Raw genomic sequence first — 16,947 nt, forward strand, 5'->3', positions numbered from 1 at the left:
CATGGAGACATAACTCTATTTTATCTGATTTAAAAATATTTAGGACTCCAGGTCCTGGAGGGGGAAAAAAAAGTGTATTTCTGAATCTATGAAAATGTTTTTTAAGGGGAGGGGGGAGGCAGCTCAGTAATGGGGACAGGTTCAGGGGATGCAAAGTCACTTCTAGAAAATTGTCAGTGAGAAAACTACATGAAAAAAGGATGTAAAGAAATTAAGACCAATGAGTGAGCCCCCAGAGTTTGTACAACCAACAGCTGATGAGAGATTTTCTATGATGTCCTAACAAATTTACGATCCACAAAAGGTCATACTTGGTTGTCAATTCTTTATCCGTTTGAGCTTCATGAGTATAATCTTGAGACTATTTGCTAGGTGATACATTCTTTAGGAACCTTTTCCTTGTGCAGTTAAATGCCAAACTCAATTACGCTCTCAGTAGAGTAAGCAGAAAGGATTGTACGTATTTTGAGACACGGAGTTGATTGGCTGCCGTTTCTTGCCTTGGTGGTAAGGATAATGGGCAAAAGCTCTTTCCAAGTTTGATCCTGAAACACCGAAAACACTCTCAAAGAACCGTGTCTTCTAACATTGCCCAATAGGTTAAAAAAAAAAAAAAAGACTGCCAAAATTTCCATTACAGCATCCTATTTTTAGTCTTCAAAATTGGGTCTTTTAAATCGCATTCCACAGCATGATGTGTTTGACTAAGTTTACATAAGGAATAAAATAAGCATCCTAAAGTCTTGTTAAGCTGAGAAAGGAGCTGTAAGCTTTTAGTTCTTCATTTTTAATCTTAAGTCTTTCAAACACACAAACTGAAAAAATTAAGGAAAATATTGGCCCAGAGAGACGAAAGGAAGGGAGACACCAGGCGGTTCTTGACAACCAAAGTGGTGGTGATGGGGGGGACCAGGTGTGGGGAGGGAATGAAAACCATCCACCAGGGTGGGGAGAGCGGGCTGTGGGCCACGGAACAGAAAGGAATGGAGACCGTGGAAGCCGCAGGCTCCCCAGGAGCCGGGCGAGGAACGACTTCTGGCGCTGGTCCCCCAGGGAGAGAGAAATTGGCGCGACGCGCACCAATAGGAGACCCACAGTAGCTGAGAAAGGAGAGGAAAACAGGCGACCTGAGAGGCGGAGGAGGTGAGGGGACCGGGCTATACCTCACCGGGAAGGCAGAGGCACCGCGGCTGGAGGAGGACAGCGCAGGGGGAGGAGCGAGGGGCTTCCGAAAGGCTCTCCATCCCGGCCAGGAGCCGGCAGGTCCCCCTGCATCCCGCTCCTCCTTTCCTCACCTGGGAATCGGAGGCGCAAGGAGGGCTACCGCTGGGCACCGAGTCTGTTTCCAGCCCCACTCGGCGACATGGCGGCCGACGTGCTGTCACGGAGCTTGCTCGGGTCTCCCGTGGCTCCGGTGGAGGAGACACCTCTCGCCTTTCCGCCCCGCCTCCCTCTGCGCACCCCTCGCGGCTGGCCGGCTGGAGGCTGGCCGCCCGCGACCGCGGAGCATAGAGCACTGGCGGCTAGAGAGGAAGCGCAGAGCGCGGACAACCATAGAGTGCGAGTCCGGACACCAACCGGATGGTCTGTCGCTCTCCTCAATGGTCCACTCACAATCCTTGGGCTGCTGAGCCGAGGCGGAAGCGGAAGTGAGGGAGAAAAGCACGAAGGCTCCGCTGTTCGCATGCGCAGGCTGTAGTGTTTACTTCCGCTTGACCTGGCCCGGACGCCAGAAAATATTCCACGTGGGATACCCTGCGTGGGGTTCACTGAAGTAGCGACACTGGGTAGTCCTTGGAGCGGGCCTGAGAGACAAGGACATGTGGATCCCAGTAGCCAGGCTTCCTCCGCGGCTGAGGCTCTCTGCCTTGGCGGGCGCTGGTCGCTTTTGCATTTTAGGGTCTGGAGCGGCGACGCGAAAGCACTTGCCGGCGAGGAACCGCCGTGGCCTGTCTGACTGCTCTCCGCAGCTGTTGCCCGAACCGGATTTCAGGAATCCGCCAAAGAAGGCGTCTAGGTCCAGCTTAGACTTTAAGCGTTACGTAACCGATCGGAGATTGGCTGAGACCCTGGCGCAAATCGTATGCGGAAAACCAAATAGACCTCCACACTTACTGCTGGAGTGCAATCCAGGTGAGTCCTGCTGGATTGCATTTTCTTGGATGTGCATCATTTATTCAAACGTATTGACCCTCGTCGGGGTGCTATTTAAGTAAGGTGCTAAGTTTTTTTGTTGTTTTGTTTTGAGGTGGAGTCTAGCTCTGTCGCCAGGCTGGAGTGCAATGGGGCGATTCCGGCTCACTGCAACTTCCGCGTCCCTGGTTCAAGCGATTCTCCTGCCTAAGCTTCCGGAGTAGCAAGAAGTACAGGCGCCCGCCACCACCCGCAGCTAATTTTCTTATTTTTATTAGAGACGTGGTTTCGCCATGTTGGCCAGGATGGTCTTGATCTCTTGACCTCGTGATCCGCCCGCCTAGGCCTCCCAAAGTGCTGGGATTATGGGCATGAGCCACCGCGCCCGGCCAGATGCAGGTCTTTTTTTGAAGCTCCTTAGTTGGAGAGATTGCCCACAACGTAAGCGTAGAGTCTGTATCATTAATGACACCACAAAATATTTCTGTAGCAGTTTGCACTTTACACAATGTTTGATAAAACATGCCCTTAGATTTTATCATCTCTCCAAAAGAGTTGCAAACCTCTGCCAGCTGAAAAAATGATGTTATCTTATTCTTCCGTGCATTCCCTATAGACCGTAGCAGAATGCTAAGAACACAAGATTTATAGGCTTTTTGAATAATAATATTTTAAAGCACCATTTCATATCACAGGGAGTCAGTTCTGTTTAGGCTTGACAATCTCTTTGATGGTTAAAGGATCCGTGTAGTCCATGAGTAAGTGAGAGGCTAGAGGCAATCTATTTTATTGTGGTATGTTTCTTCTAAGAGGTAGTGAATCATAGTGATGAAGTGTGCAAGTTTTGGCCGGGTGCGGTGGCTCATGCCTGTAATCCAGCACTTCCAGAGGCCGAGGCGAGTGGATCCCTTGAGGTCAGGAGTTCCAGACCAGCCTGGTCAACATGGTGAAAGCCCGTCTCTGCTTAAAATACAAAATTAGCCGGGCGTGGTGGCGGGCGCCTGTAATCTCAGCTACTCGGGAGTCTGAGACAAGAGAATCGCTTGAACCCCGGAGGCAGAGGTTGCAGTGAGCTGAGATAGTCCCACTGCACTCCAGCCTGACAACAGAGTGAGACTTCCTCTCAAAAAAAAAAAACAAAAACTTTCTGCAGTCACTGACAATGAAGTCGAGGCCAAGCTGCAGCGCTTTTGATGCTGGAGTCAAATAACTATATATAATCTCCTGTTTCCTGAAATGTAAAAAGGAGAGTGACATCTACTTGGGGGATGCTGTCAGATTTAAAATCAGATAATAACATGTGGAACATCTAAAGTTGGGTATTGAAAGAGATTTTGTTGTTTCTTGTGCAAATAAACTTTTCATTCTGTTAATGCGCCAGGTCCTGGAATCCTGACTGAAGCATTACTTGAAGCTGGTGCCAAAGTGGTTGCCCTCGAAAGTGACAAAACTTTTATTCCACATTTGGAGGTATATTTTTAGTTTCTAAACGTATGTTATTGTTTGGTCAACTACCCGTAAGTGGTTTAAGGAAATAGAATTAAGAATTAAGCACACAGGTTTTTAAGTAGAATATCTTTTAGGGAGCCATCTCTGAAACATCTTGTTTATTCCCAATGACTAGAACACAGTTAATATTCAGTGCTGTTGAATGGCGGAAACATGAGGAGTTCTGAGACTTGTTTGCTAGTTCTAGGTCAGCTACAGCCTAGTTGGCTGACTTTGAACAAAGTGTATAACTGGCATCCCTGGGCTCGTTTCCCCATTTCTACTAAGCTGCGCTGTGCTCCTTTCTTCTGTGAGCTTGGAATCTAATTGGAGTAAGTGCTAATGTTAGGTTAATGGGTCTGTGGAGAGGACTACTTCCGATAAGTCCTGCTCTTGCAAACGAAGCAGGGCCTTCCCGATAGGAGCCAGCTGCTAACAGCAGACCCTGGGGACTTGTTTATGTGTAAACATCTTGATAACCAGAAAGTCGGGGAAAGGTCAGAAAAACAACAATGTGTCTTGTGACTTGGTAACATTCCACAAACGACTGTATAAAATAGAGCAGAGCGAGCAGAGCGAGCAGAGCGTGTCGTTCCGGGCGGCCGCCATGTTTGTCTTGTCTTGTGTTGTCTTGTGTGTTCATTCCTTTGTTTAGGAAACACGTGGACCCCAACACTATGTAACCTCTAGATTTAGGGTTTCAAAGGAAAGAAAGGTTGGCATACAAATCAAGTATCTTTTATCTGAAATGCTTGGGAACACAAGTGTTTTGGATTTCAAATTTTTTCATATTTTGCAATATTTGCATATACCTAATGAGATATCTCAGGGATGGGACCCGAGTCTAAAAATTCCTTTTTTGTTTCATATACATCTTATTCGTAAGGCCTAAAGGCAATTCTGTATAATATTTTCAATAATTTTGTGCATTAAACAAAATTTGTGTACATTGGGCCATCAGAAAGCAAAGGTGTCACTCTATCAGCCACCCATGTGAACAATCTGGTTGTTTGACATCGTCATCATCCCTAACCTTTTTTTTTTTTTTTTAAAGGTAGAGTTTCCCTCTTGTCACCCAGAGCTGGAGTGCAATGGTGCAATCTCGGCGCTCACTGCAACCACTGCCTCCCAGGTTTAAGCGATTCTCCTGCCTCAGCCTCCCAAGTAGCTAGGATTACAGGCGCCTGCCACTATGCCCAGCTGGTTTTTGTATTTTTAGTAGAGACGGGGTTTCACCATGTTGGCCAGGCTGGTCTTGAACTCCTGACCTCAGGTGATCCACCTGCCTCGGCCTCCCAAAGTGCTGGGGTTACAGGCGTGAGCCACCACGACTAGCCCCTTACTCTGAATTTATATGCTCCTGATAAGCCATCATTTTCTTACACTTATTCACACACAAGTGCTTAACAGTAGAAAATATGACATACCATTAGTACAGTAAAAAAAAAAAAAATGTGTTCAAAGAAACTAGGCAGCACAGCAGCAGCATCAGAATACCTGCGTCAGCTGTTAAACAGTGGAAACACCCAGTGGCAGGCTTTCAGTCTCCTTCTGGGATGCTGTGTTTTGATGAAAAGGTTACTGTACACCACATTTTTTTTTCTTAGGTGAGAAGAAATATCAGAAGCAGCTGAGGGACCAAGAGGTGGGTCCATTAAGGATAAGGAGACATTCTGCTGGCTGGCTTTTAATGGGCCTGGCGCGGTGGCTCACGCCTGTAATCCCAGCACTTTGGGAGGCAGAGGCGGGCGGATTACTAGGTTAAGAGATCGAGACCATCCTGGCCAACATGGTGAAACCCCATCTCTACTAAAAATACAAAAATTAGCTGGGCGTGGTGGCACATGCCTGTCATCCCAGCTACTCGCTCGGCTGAGGCAGGAGAATCGCTTGAACCCGGGACTCGGAGGTTGCAGTGAGCTGAGATCATACCACTGCACTCCAGACTGGGCGAGTGAGCTACACTCTTTGTCTCAAAAAAAAAAAGTTCCCTATAGAGGCATCTGCCTTATTAGCAGTGGTTTTTGTCTTAGATAACTCCCTTCGATTTTTATGAACTGACCTCACCTTCGTGTCCACTTGCATTTTCACTGCAAACCTGTCACAGACGGTCGGGTGTGGAATTTTCCACTTTTGGCATCATGTTGGCACTCAAAAAGTTTCACGTTTTGGAGTATTTCAGAATTTGTGGATTAGGGATGCTCAGCGTGTAGTCAGATATAGTTGCATAGAGTGAAGGCATTTTCCAAATAGATTTTTCAGTGATTGTGCTTCTTAAAAAGCAGACACATTTACATAACAATGACGAAGTGGAAATACTTTGCATCTTTAGCCAGCCTCTTATTCTCATTCTCCTTCCCTCTTTTATAATCTTCAGCTTCAATTTAGGAAACTTATACTTCTCTGTGCCAACTTTGTGAAACCATGCAGAATGCCTGTATCCAAAATTGCATGACAACAAAAAATTGTGAAAATGCCTGTCAGATCCAGTTGTTTAATTCTTTTAAAACTATGAGTATTATTGTTATTCTACAACTTACTGTTTTGAAAAGAGTTCAAGGTTTTAGCTACATTATTTAATTGATTTAAATCTGAAGGAGTTCCAAAAATGTGAAGAAAAAAGAAACACATAATTGTCCGAAGATATAACGTCCTGAAATGTGATTCAGTAAACACAGTCATCTGTAGTTTCAACTTGGAAATTAAAAACAAGAAGATAACTTTTATCCTGTTTTGAGAAAAAAAAAAAAAAAGCCTATATTTAAAGGTTAATCTACATGTTCACAAAGTAATTAAGATTGTATTAAAATGTCTTTGTTTCTATTTAAAGTTTGTTATTCTGTAACACAGTAGTTGCTTTTTTCTGTCAGATCTTCCAGGCTGAGCAACCAAGGCTCATGCCTGTAATCCCAGCATTTTGGGAGGCTGAGGCGGACAGATCGCTTGAGGTCCAGGAGTTCAAGACCAGCCTGGCCAATGTGGTGATACCCTACCTCTACTAAAAATACAAACAATTAGCTGGGCGTGGTGGTTCATGCCTGTAATCCTAGTTACTTGGGAGGCTGAGGCAGGAGAATCACTTGAACCCGGGAAGTGGAGGTTGCAGTGAGCTGAGATCGTGCCATTGCACTCCAGTCTGGGCTACAAGAACAAAACTCAGTCTCCAAAGAAAAAAACATCTTAAAGACAAGAGTTTAATTTTAAAACAATTGTTTTACTGAAAAAAGGAAGGTTCGGGACTAGAGAATTTTTGAAACAATAATCGTGGTAGGAATATCAATAACAAAATGTTTCTGAAGCTATAAATGTAAGCTCAAAATATAAACATATTGACTAAATCCAGTCTTTGATTAGAACTAGTTTTTTCTCTTTTAAGGCGCTTATTTTCTACTAGCACTAACTTGTGCTCAGCCCTTAGTACATATTTTCTCACTTTTTAGTAACCATTGGTATGGTAAATTGAAAAGCCATTCAAATAAAGTTTTGTGGAATGAATCTGTTTGCCAGAATGAAAAGAGAAGTAACAATAGGTAAACAGAACTCTTGTGGCTCTAAGTCAGGGGCTTAAAGTCGTGCTCTGAGCGGGTAGGATAATGCTTCTGGCCACCTAAAGTTTGTTCCTGAAAACTTAAAGGAGTTTCAGTGCTGATAGCTGGGATTACAGGCACCCGCCACCACGACCAACTAATTTTTTGTATTTTTAGTTGAGACGCGGTTTCACCATGTTGGCCAGACTGGTCTGCAACTCCTGACCTCAGGTGATCCGCCCGCCTCAGCCTCCAAAGTGCTGGGATTACAGGCTTGACACACTGTGCCTGGTAAATGAGACAAACTTAATGGGACGTACCTAACTTAATGACTAGTAGAAACTCAAGGGTTGCTTGTTTTTTCTGTTATTTTCCCGTCCTGTTTTTGAAACCTAGTGCAATCCAGTTGAATTTTCAAATGTGATCTCTCTGTTGTATGAATCGAATTATTTATCCTGGAGCTTTGATTGTTATCATGTTTGAATTGTTGAGTGTTAGCTGACAGGTGCTAAAGCAAGAATGTATGGTGCCCTCTCAGAACATACAAGTGTGTTGAAGCCATGAAGTGTTCATCGTTTATACATTCTCTTTCTCTTTTTTGAGACAGGGTCTCACTCCCATTGCCCAGACTGGAGTGCAGTGCTGCAATCACGGCTCACTACAGTCTCAACTTCCCTGGCTCAGGTGATTCTCCCACCTCAGCCTCCAAGCAACTGGGATTACAGGCACACACCCCAATAACTGGCTAATTTTTGTATTTTTAGTAGAGACAGGGTTTTGACATGTTGCCCAGGCTGGTCTCAAACTCCCAAGACTACAAGCATGAGCCACCACACCTGTGCTGTTTAGCTTTCCTTAATTACAAAGATTAAACTGCCTTTTTGATAACTTGTAAGACTGTGTTAATACTGTATCAGGGGTGTCCAAGCTTTTGGTTTCCCTAGGCCACATTGGAACATCGACTGTCCGGGCCATACATAAAATACAGTAATAAGAACAATAGCTGATGAGCTTAAAAAAAAAAAAAAAAAAGGTCCGTGCATACATCTCATAATGTTTTAAGAAAGATGACGAATTTGTGTTGGGCGCATTCAAAGCCGTCATGGGCTGTACGCGGCCCGTAGGCCGGACAGCCTTGCTGTGCGTGCGACTGATAATCGTATGCATTGGATGGGTACTCTTTCTTTTAGCTTCCATGACACCACACCCTTCTGGGTTTCCTCCTTACTAGTATTCTCAGTGTCTTGTCATTAGACTTTGGACATAGTCTACCTTCAGGGCTGGTCCTCTGTTTCTCCCTAGTGTAGACCCCTGACTTAAATTACCTTCAACAAGCCAAATTCCCACACATTTATATCGTCAGCCTGGACCACTCACTGACACCTTATTCAGGTCTGCAGCTTCCTACCTGACACTTCTACCTGAATCACATAGTAGGCATCTCAAAATTATTGGAACCAAATATATATGATTTTCACCCCTAGTCTTTCCCTTCCTCTAGTCTTTTTAAAACTTCCCCTTGAAAGGGATTCTTAAAATTTACTAGATTTAAAAAAATTTTTTTATTTTATTTGTTTATTTACTTTGGAGACGGAGTCTCACTCTGTAACCCTGGCTAGAGTGCAGTGGCGCATTCTCAGCTCACTGCAACCTCTGCCTCCTGGGTTCAAGCGATTTCTCCCACTTCAGCCTCCGCAATAGCTGGAATTACAGGAGTGTGCCACCACCCCGGCTTACTTTTGTATTTTTAGTAGAGACAGGGTTTCACCATGTTGGTCATGCTCATCTCAAACTCCTGACCTTGGGTGATCCGCCCTCTTTGCCTCCCGAAGTGCTGGGATTACAGGTGTGAGCCACCACACCTGGCCAAAATTTACCAGATTTTGAGCTGGGCATGGTATCACATGCCTGTAATCCCAGACACTTAGGAGGCTGAGGCAGGAGGGTCACTTAAGGCCAGGAGTTTGAGACCAGCCTGGGGACATAGTGAGTCTCATCTCAATAAAAAATAAGAAGAAAAAATATTTTACTAGATTTAGAAATAGGATAATATTCATAGGTTGAATGCAAATGCTTAAGAAAAACTAGGTGTTTGAATTAATAACTTTAAGTTACATCATTTTCAACCTTAATATTAATAGAATTTTCTGTGCACAGAAACATCAATGTATGCATTAAATACCTAATGCCTTATTTTATTTATTTATTTTTTATAACTTCAATTTAAGTTTATGGAGTCTATAACTGATTCTTGCCCTAACTACGAAGGTCTCTAGTACTTCTGCAAGGTGAGCAAATCAGAGCAGTGAGAAGACTGAAGTATATTAGACCTCTTCTAGCAAACAAGGTGTGTAGTTGCTTCTGTCTTCAGAAAAAATAAATGAATATTATGGAGATGAGCTAAGTTCATTTGTTTGGTGGATAGCTGACTAGATTCCCTTAGAAGAAAGATATTCTCTTGAATCCATCTGCCTTTCACTTTCATATTTTAATTGTTTTTCTTTACTGTGAGACATCTTTCATTTTTTCTTCCCATGACCAAAGCAGATGGCTCACAGTTCTCTATATGAGGCCAACCATGCTGTCAGAATCTTTGCCCAGTGCTTCAGGTAGCCACTACTAAGCAGTCAGAGAGTGGCATGAAAAGCTTTTGAATAGCTGAAGCCATTATGATAAAGAAAGCAAGTGGGGCCAGGTGTAGTGGCTCACACCTGTGGATCCCAGCACTTTGGGGGGTCAAGGTGGGCAGATCTCTCGAGCTCAGGAGTTTGAGACCAACCCGGGCAACATGGTGAAACCCTGTTGCTACAAAAAATCCAAAAATTGGTGCGGCGTGATGGTATACACCTGTGGTCCTAGCTACCTGTGGGACTGAGGTGGAAGGATCACTTAAGCCCAAGGCTGCAGTCAGCTGAGATTGCGCCACTGCACCCCTGCCTGGTTGACAGCTTGTCTCAAAAAAAAAAAAAAGTGATGGATAAATGAAAATGTATGATAGGTTATTTCTGTTTGGGGGGCTTTTTCTTGGTAGTATTATTGTACTTTTGCCACTTTTCAGGTATTAATTGATTTTTACTTCCTCTGTTAAATTTTGGGTGTTTTAGTAATATTTTCTTTACATCTTCATGAAGGTAGAAATATTTTTTGTAAAAAGGTAATTCAGCTGGATGTGGTGGCTGTAATCCCAGCAGTTTGGGATGCCAAGGCGGGCATGTCATGAAGTCAAGAGCTTGAGACCATCCTGGCCAACATGGTGAAACCTGTCTCTACTAAAAATACAAAAAATTGGCTGGGTGTGGTGGTGTGCACCTGTAGTCCCAGCTACTGAGGAGGCTGGCGCAGGATCACTTGAACCCGGGAGGCAGAAGTTGCAGAGAGCCAAGATGGTGCCACAGCACTCCAACCTGGCAACAGAGCGAGACTCTGTCTCTCAAAAAAAAAAAAAGATAATTGAATTATTTTTATCTTTACATTTTATTGTTGGTTTTTTGAAGTAGAGTTTTTTGAGTTGTTGCAAAGTATACTTAATGCTGAAATTTTTTAACATGTTATCTTTGTCTCTCTTTAGTCCTTAGGGAAAAATCTGGATGGAAAACTACGAGTGATTTACTGTGACTTCTTTAGAATAGATCCTAGAAGTGGTGGAGCAATAAAGCCACCCGCTATGTCTTCTGAAGAGCTCTTTAAGAATTTGGGAATAGAAGAGGTTCCTTGGACAGCAGGTCATTTTTGGAATTTACTAAAGCAAATACCTAGAATTTGCCATGTTTCTGTAGCAGTATAGCTGATTTGTTGATGAAATTTGTGTTTTATTTATTTATTTTCTGAGATGGAGTCTCGCTCTGTCACCCACGCTGGAGTGCATTGGTGCGATCCTGGTTCACTGACCCTCTGCCTCCAGGTTCACATGATTTTCCTGCCTCAGCCTCCCGAATAGCTGGGATTACAAGTGTGTGTCACTACACCTTGTTATCTTTTGTATTTTTGGTAGAGATGGGATTTCACCATGTTGGCCAGGCTGGTCAACTCCTGCTCTCAAGTGATCTTCCCGCCTCGACTTCCCAAAGTGCTGGGATTACAGTTGTGAGCCACTGTGCCTGGCCAAATGTGTATATAATTTATATTGTATTAATACAATTTATGAGCAGATGCTCTAACTCTGAATATGGCATTTACCCCACCTGGACACAGACAACCAGTTTATTTCCCCAAAAGTCAAGTTCCATGCCAAGGAAAGATATTGAGGCTTAGTTTTAATTGAAATAAACTTGAAATTGATAGAGTTTGTTAACTTAGTTTGTCTCAATAAAATATGGGCATAGGACAAAATGCTAAGAACTTTATTCAGATCTTTTTGCTTATATTCCTAACAGGCATCCCTTTAAAAGTATTTGGAATGTTTCCAAGTAGAGGTGAAAAAAGGGCACTTTGGAAACTCGCGTATGACTTGTATTCCTGTACTTCTATCTATAAATTTGGACGAATAGAAATAAATATGTTTATTGGTGAAAAAGAATTCCAGGTATGTTATTAACAAACACCTATTTTTTCTTTTGAAAGAGTTCTGTGATTTTTCTCTGAGTACTCTTAATCTGTGCAATTTTAATTGAAGGATCATGACATTTGAGGGTCTAAGATTGTTTTCAAATTCTGCAGAGTAGTCTTTAGACTCAGGTTGCTTTTTCAGTGTACAGTTGAGTGGTTCTCAGTGCATTCCCATTGTACAACCATTACCATCATCCATCTCCAAAACTTTTCGTCATCGCATACCGAAACTCTGTACTCATTAAACACAAACTGTCTGCTTCCCTCTTCCTGCATCCACTAGTTATCATTATTCTACCTTCTGTCTCTATGAATTTGACTATTCTCTTTACCTCATGTAAGTTTACAATATTTCTTTGTGTCTGGCATATTTCACTTAGCATAATGTTCTCAAGGTTCATCCATGTTATAGCGTGTGTCAGAATTTTATTCCTCTTTAAGGCTGAATAATATTCCATTCTGGCCTGGCGCGGTGTCTCACTCCTGTAATCCCAGCACTTTGGAGGCCGAGGCATGCTGATCACTTGAGGTCAGGAGTTCGAGACCAGCTTGGCCAACATGGCAAAACCCCGTCTCTACTAAAAGTACAAAAATTAGCCAGGCGTGGTGGTGCATGCTTGTAATCCCAGCTACTTGGGAGGCTAAAGCAAGAGAATTGCTTGAACCTGGGAGGACAAGGTTGCAATAAGCCGAGATCATGCCACGGCACTCCAGCCTGGGCAACAGAGCAAGACTTTGTCTCAAAAATTTTTTAAAAAATCCATTGTATGTGTATACCGCAGTTTGTGTGTTATGTATCAATGACATTTAGTTGCTTTTACCTTTTGGCTGTTGGGAATAATGCTGCAGTGAACACGAGTTTACAAATATCTCTTCAAGTCCTTTGAGTGTACAGCTAGAAGTAGAATTGCTGGATCTTATAATAATTCTATTTTTAGTTTTTTGTGGGTTTTTTTTTTTTTTTTTTTTTTGAGATGTGGTTTTGCCCTGTTGCCCAGGCTGGAGTGCAGTGACATGATCACAGCTCTCTGCAGCCTGGACCTTCTGGGTTCAAGCGATCTTCCCACCTCAGCCCCTGAGCTGTGACTGCAGCCACACACCGCCAGGCCTGGCTTTTTGTAGCAATAGGGTCTTGCCATGTTGCTCAGGCTGGCCTCCAACTCTGGGACTCAAGCAGTCCTCCTGCCTCAGCCTTCCGAAGTGTTGGGACTACAGGCATGAGCTACTGTGCCCAGTCTGTTTTTAGTTTTTTGAGGAACCACCATACTGTTTGTTATCCATCGTGGATGCACCATTTGACATTGCTACCAGCAGTGTGCAAGGGTTCCGATTTCTCCACAGCATTACTGAGAGTCGTTCTCTGGGTCCTTGGTAGTACCTCTCCTAATGGTGTGAACTGGTATTTCATTGTGCTTTTGATTTGCATTTTCTAATGATTAGTCACGTTGAATATATTTTTATGTACTTACTGACTGTTTGTATATCTTTTAAGAAATGTCTATTCAAGACATTTGCCCATTTTTAATGGGTTATTTTGTTTGTTGCTGAGTTTTAAGAGTCCTTTATATATTCTGGATGTTAATCTCTTATCATACCTGATTTGCAAATATTTCCTCCTGTTCTGTGGGTTGCCTTTTAACCCTGTTAATTGTGTCCTTTGATGCCGAAAGTTTTTAATTTTGATGAAGGTAACTTTGTCTCTTTCTTCTTTTGTTGCCTGTGCCTTTGGTGTCATACGTAGCTCAGCGGTCCCCAACATCTTTGGCACCAGGGACCGGTTTTGTGGAAGACGGTTTTTGCGTGGACGGTGGTGGGGATGGTTTCGGGATGATTCAAGTGCATCACATTTATTGTGCACTTTATTTCTATTATTATTACATTCTAATATGTAATGAAATAATTATACAACTCACCATAATGTAGAGTCAGTGGGAACACTGGGCTAGTTTTCCTGAAACTAGATGGTGCTTCTTGGGGCTGATAGGAGATAGTGACAGATCGTCAGGCATTAGATTCTCAGAAGGCCTTCAAAACCCAGATCCCTCACGCGCAATGGGGATTGCGTTCCTATGAGAATCGAAGGCGGCTGCTAATCTGACAGGAGGTGGAGCTCAGGCGGTGATGTGAACAGTGGGGAGCGACTGTAAATACGGATGACGCCTCGCCTGGTCACCTGCCACTCACTTCCTGCTGTGTGGCCCAGTTTCTAACAGGACATGGACTGGTATCAGTTCGTGGCCCGGGGACTGGGGACCTGTGTCGTAGCTAATAGATCATTGCCAAATCCTGTGTTGTGAAGGTTTCCTTGCGTTTCCTTCTAAGAGTTTTATAGTTTTGGCTCTAGTTTAGGTCTTTGATCCATTTTGAGTTAATTTTGTTTATGGTTTCAGCGTCCAGCTTCATTCTTTGATCTAGTTTTCCCAGCGCCATTTGTTGAAAAGACTGTTCTTTACCCCCATCAAATGGCTTTGGCATTGGTGTCAGAAATGATTTGACCATATGTGTAAGAGTTTATTTCTGGGCTCTGTTGTATTCCACTGATCTCAATATTTGTCCTTAGGCCAATACAACACTGTCTTACTACTGTTGCCTTGGTAAGTTTTGAAGTCAGAGGGTGGTTCATCCAAATTTATTATTTTTAATGATTGTTTAGGCTATTTGAGCTTCCTTGAGATTCTATATGGATTTTAGGATGGATTTTTCTGTTTCTCCAAAACATGTTAGGACTTTCATAGGGATTGCATTGAATCTTGAGATTGCTTTGGGTGGTAATGGCATCTTAACAGTATTCAATATGAAATCTTCCAATCCGCAAACATGAAATGTCTTTCCATTTATTTGTGGCTTTTGTTGTTGTTTTCATTTTTGTTTGACACAGGGTCTCACTCTGTCGCCTGGGCTGGAGTGCAGTGGTAGGATCACAGTTCACTGAAGCTTTGACCTCCCAGGCTCAGGTGATGCTCCCACCTCAACCTCCCCAGCAGGTGGGACTGCAGGCATGGACCCCCGTGCCTGCCTGATTATTGTGGTTTTTGTAGAGATGGTTTTACCACGTTGCTCAGGCTGGTCTTGAACTTATGGGTTCAAGTGGTCCTTCAGCCTCGGTCTCCCGAGGTGCTGGGATTGCAGGTATGAGCCACTGTGCCTGGCCTCCATTTATTTGTGTTTTTAATTGCTAACTTTTAAGTTACTTTTGGTGCTATTGTAAATGGAAGTGTTTTTCTAATTGTTCGTTGCTAGTGCATAAAAATGCAACTGATTTTTGTTTGTTTTTGATTCTTGCAGCTTTGCTGAATCTGTTAGGTTTTTTTGTTTGTTTGTTTGTTTTAGACTGAGTCTCGCTCTGTGTCCCCGGCTGGGGTGCAGTGGCACAATCCCGGCTCACTGCAACCTCTGCCTCCCAGTTTAAGTGATTCTCCTGCCTCAGCCTCCTGAGTAGCTGGGATTACAGGCACGCACCACCACCACGCCCAGCTACTTCTTTTGTATTTTTAGTAGAGGTGGGGTTTCACCATGTTGGTCAGGCTAGTCTCAAACTCCTGACCTCTTGATCTGCCTGCTGTGGCCTCCCAAAGTGCTGGGATTACAGATGTGAGCCACAGCGCCCGGCCAGGTTTTTTTTTTTTTCCCTTTGTTTTTAAAGAGACAGTGTCTCACTTTGTTGCCCAGACTGGTCTCGAACTCCTGGGCTCAAGTGATCCTCCTGCCTCGGCTTCCCAAAATGCTGGGACTGCAGGTGTGAGCTGTCACACTCAGCTGAATTTATTAGTTTTAACAGGATTTTTTTTAATATTTAAGGATTTTTTTAAATTAATTTTTTAAACTTTAAAACATTAAAAAAATTTTTTTTAGAGACAGGGTCTTACTCTGTTGCCCAGGCTTGAATATAGCGGTATGTTCATAGCTCGCTGCAGCCTCAAATGTCTGGGCTCAAGTGATCCTCCTGCCTCAGCCTCCCTGTCACTGGGACCACCTGTGCGCACCACCACACCCAGGGAGTTGTTGATTCTTGTAGTGACAGGGTCATGCTATGTTGTTCAGGGCGGCTTTGAACTCCTGTCTTCAAGTGATTCTCCTGCCTAGGAGAGGCAGGTGCTAGGATTCCAGTTGTGAACCATCACACCAAGCCTAAGATTTGAGACTCTAGTTTCAATTCTCTGTGAGGGAAGGTCTTCCTGACAACGTTGATATTGCTGAGTGTCATCTTTCTTTTCTCCCCAGAATGTTTCATGTTATTAATCTGTGAATCCAGTTTAACGGAAATGTTTATTTGTCTCTCCGTGTTGCCCATGCTGGAGTGCTATCTATGGCTTTTCACAGGCACAGTCATCTCACACCAAACCCCCAGACTCCTAGACTCGAGCAGTCCCCTTGCCTCAGCCTTTTGAGTCGCTGGGACTACAGGTGCACACCACTGCACCCAGCTTTTTGTATCTAATTCTAGTTTTCTCTGCTTAAATTTCTGGATGCTATTAAGATAGTACTATTAAGACTCTGATAAGATTAAGATTTATATAATGCTTAATTTCTTAAATTTCTAGATGCTATTAAGATAGTACTATTAAGACTCTGATAAGATTAAGATTTGTATAATGCATATTTGTGTTGCTGTGGATTAAGATGGTGGGGCAAAAAATGAAGGGACGATTTGCTGCCCCAGACCCATTTAGTAAATACATATTTACTAGCCATGGAAAGACAGCGGGGGCCTCAGGACCTTGAGGCTGTGCATAGCGTACACTATTAAACAAAGGAATGGCAAGGAGAAAAATAGGAACTACTTTGTTAGATTCCTGCTGCTAGGATTATATTCCAGTGGCCCATGCGTCTTCTGCCCTGGATCTTTTCACACATGGTTTCTTCTCTCCGGAGTGCCTTCCCATTCACTGAGGTAACCTCGTCCTTTCCGGTCAACCTTAACAGTCTTGTGCTGTTGTGTTTTAAGAGATGGGGTCTCACTGTGTTGCCCAGGCTGGTCTTGAACTTCTAGGCTCAAGCAGGCCTCCTGCCTCGGCCTCCCGAAGTGCTGGAATTACGAGTGAGACCCCGCGTGCCCTGCTGTTGGCCCTGCTGGAGTGCTGTGGCTCTCACAGGCACAGTCACCGCACAACGAACGCCCAAACTCCTGGGCGCAAGCAGTCCCCTTGCCTCAGCCTTTCCAGTAGCTGTACCTGGTTTTTTGCATCTAATTCTAGTTTTATTTTCTTAAATGTCTAGATACCATTAAGATAGTCCTTTTTTTTTTTTTTTGAGA

General features: G+C 43.6%; 2 protein-coding genes across 11 annotated transcripts in view; one reads left to right on the top strand and one right to left on the bottom strand.

Moving 5' to 3' along the window:
- Positions 1-1,662, bottom strand: part of CNST (consortin, connexin sorting protein) — a 107,139-nt gene extending 105,477 nt beyond the window's left edge. For 4 of the 8 annotated variants that reach the window (XM_023216140.3, XM_023216139.3, XM_023216132.3 and 1 more), the window contains exon 1: positions 1,296-1,658. The gene's annotated coding sequence lies outside the window, so the exon portion shown is untranslated. Of the gene's footprint in view, positions 1-1,168 lie in introns of all 8 variants that reach the window. The other 4 variants (XM_023216141.3, XM_023216135.3, XM_023216138.3 and 1 more) reach the window with 4 other exon arrangements.
- The window catches only part of TFB2M (transcription factor B2, mitochondrial), a 26,265-nt gene continuing 10,957 nt past the window's right edge, over positions 1,640-16,947 (top strand). For 2 of the 3 annotated variants that reach the window (XM_023216142.2, XM_023216143.3), the window contains exons 1-4: positions 1,640-2,133; positions 3,515-3,603; positions 10,717-10,870; positions 11,522-11,670. In XM_023216142.2, coding sequence (XP_023071910.2) covers positions 1,821-2,133; positions 3,515-3,603; positions 10,717-10,870; positions 11,522-11,670 — 705 coding nt within the window. In that variant the 5' untranslated portion in view covers positions 1,640-1,820. The remainder of the gene's footprint in view (positions 2,134-3,514; positions 3,604-10,716; positions 10,871-11,521; positions 11,671-16,947) is intronic. The other variant, XM_026455124.1, reaches the window with a different exon arrangement.

The sequence above is a fragment of the Piliocolobus tephrosceles genome, chromosome 1 (assembly GCF_002776525.5).
Source record: "Piliocolobus tephrosceles isolate RC106 chromosome 1, ASM277652v3, whole genome shotgun sequence".
Lineage (NCBI taxonomy): Eukaryota > Metazoa > Chordata > Mammalia > Primates > Cercopithecidae > Piliocolobus > Piliocolobus tephrosceles.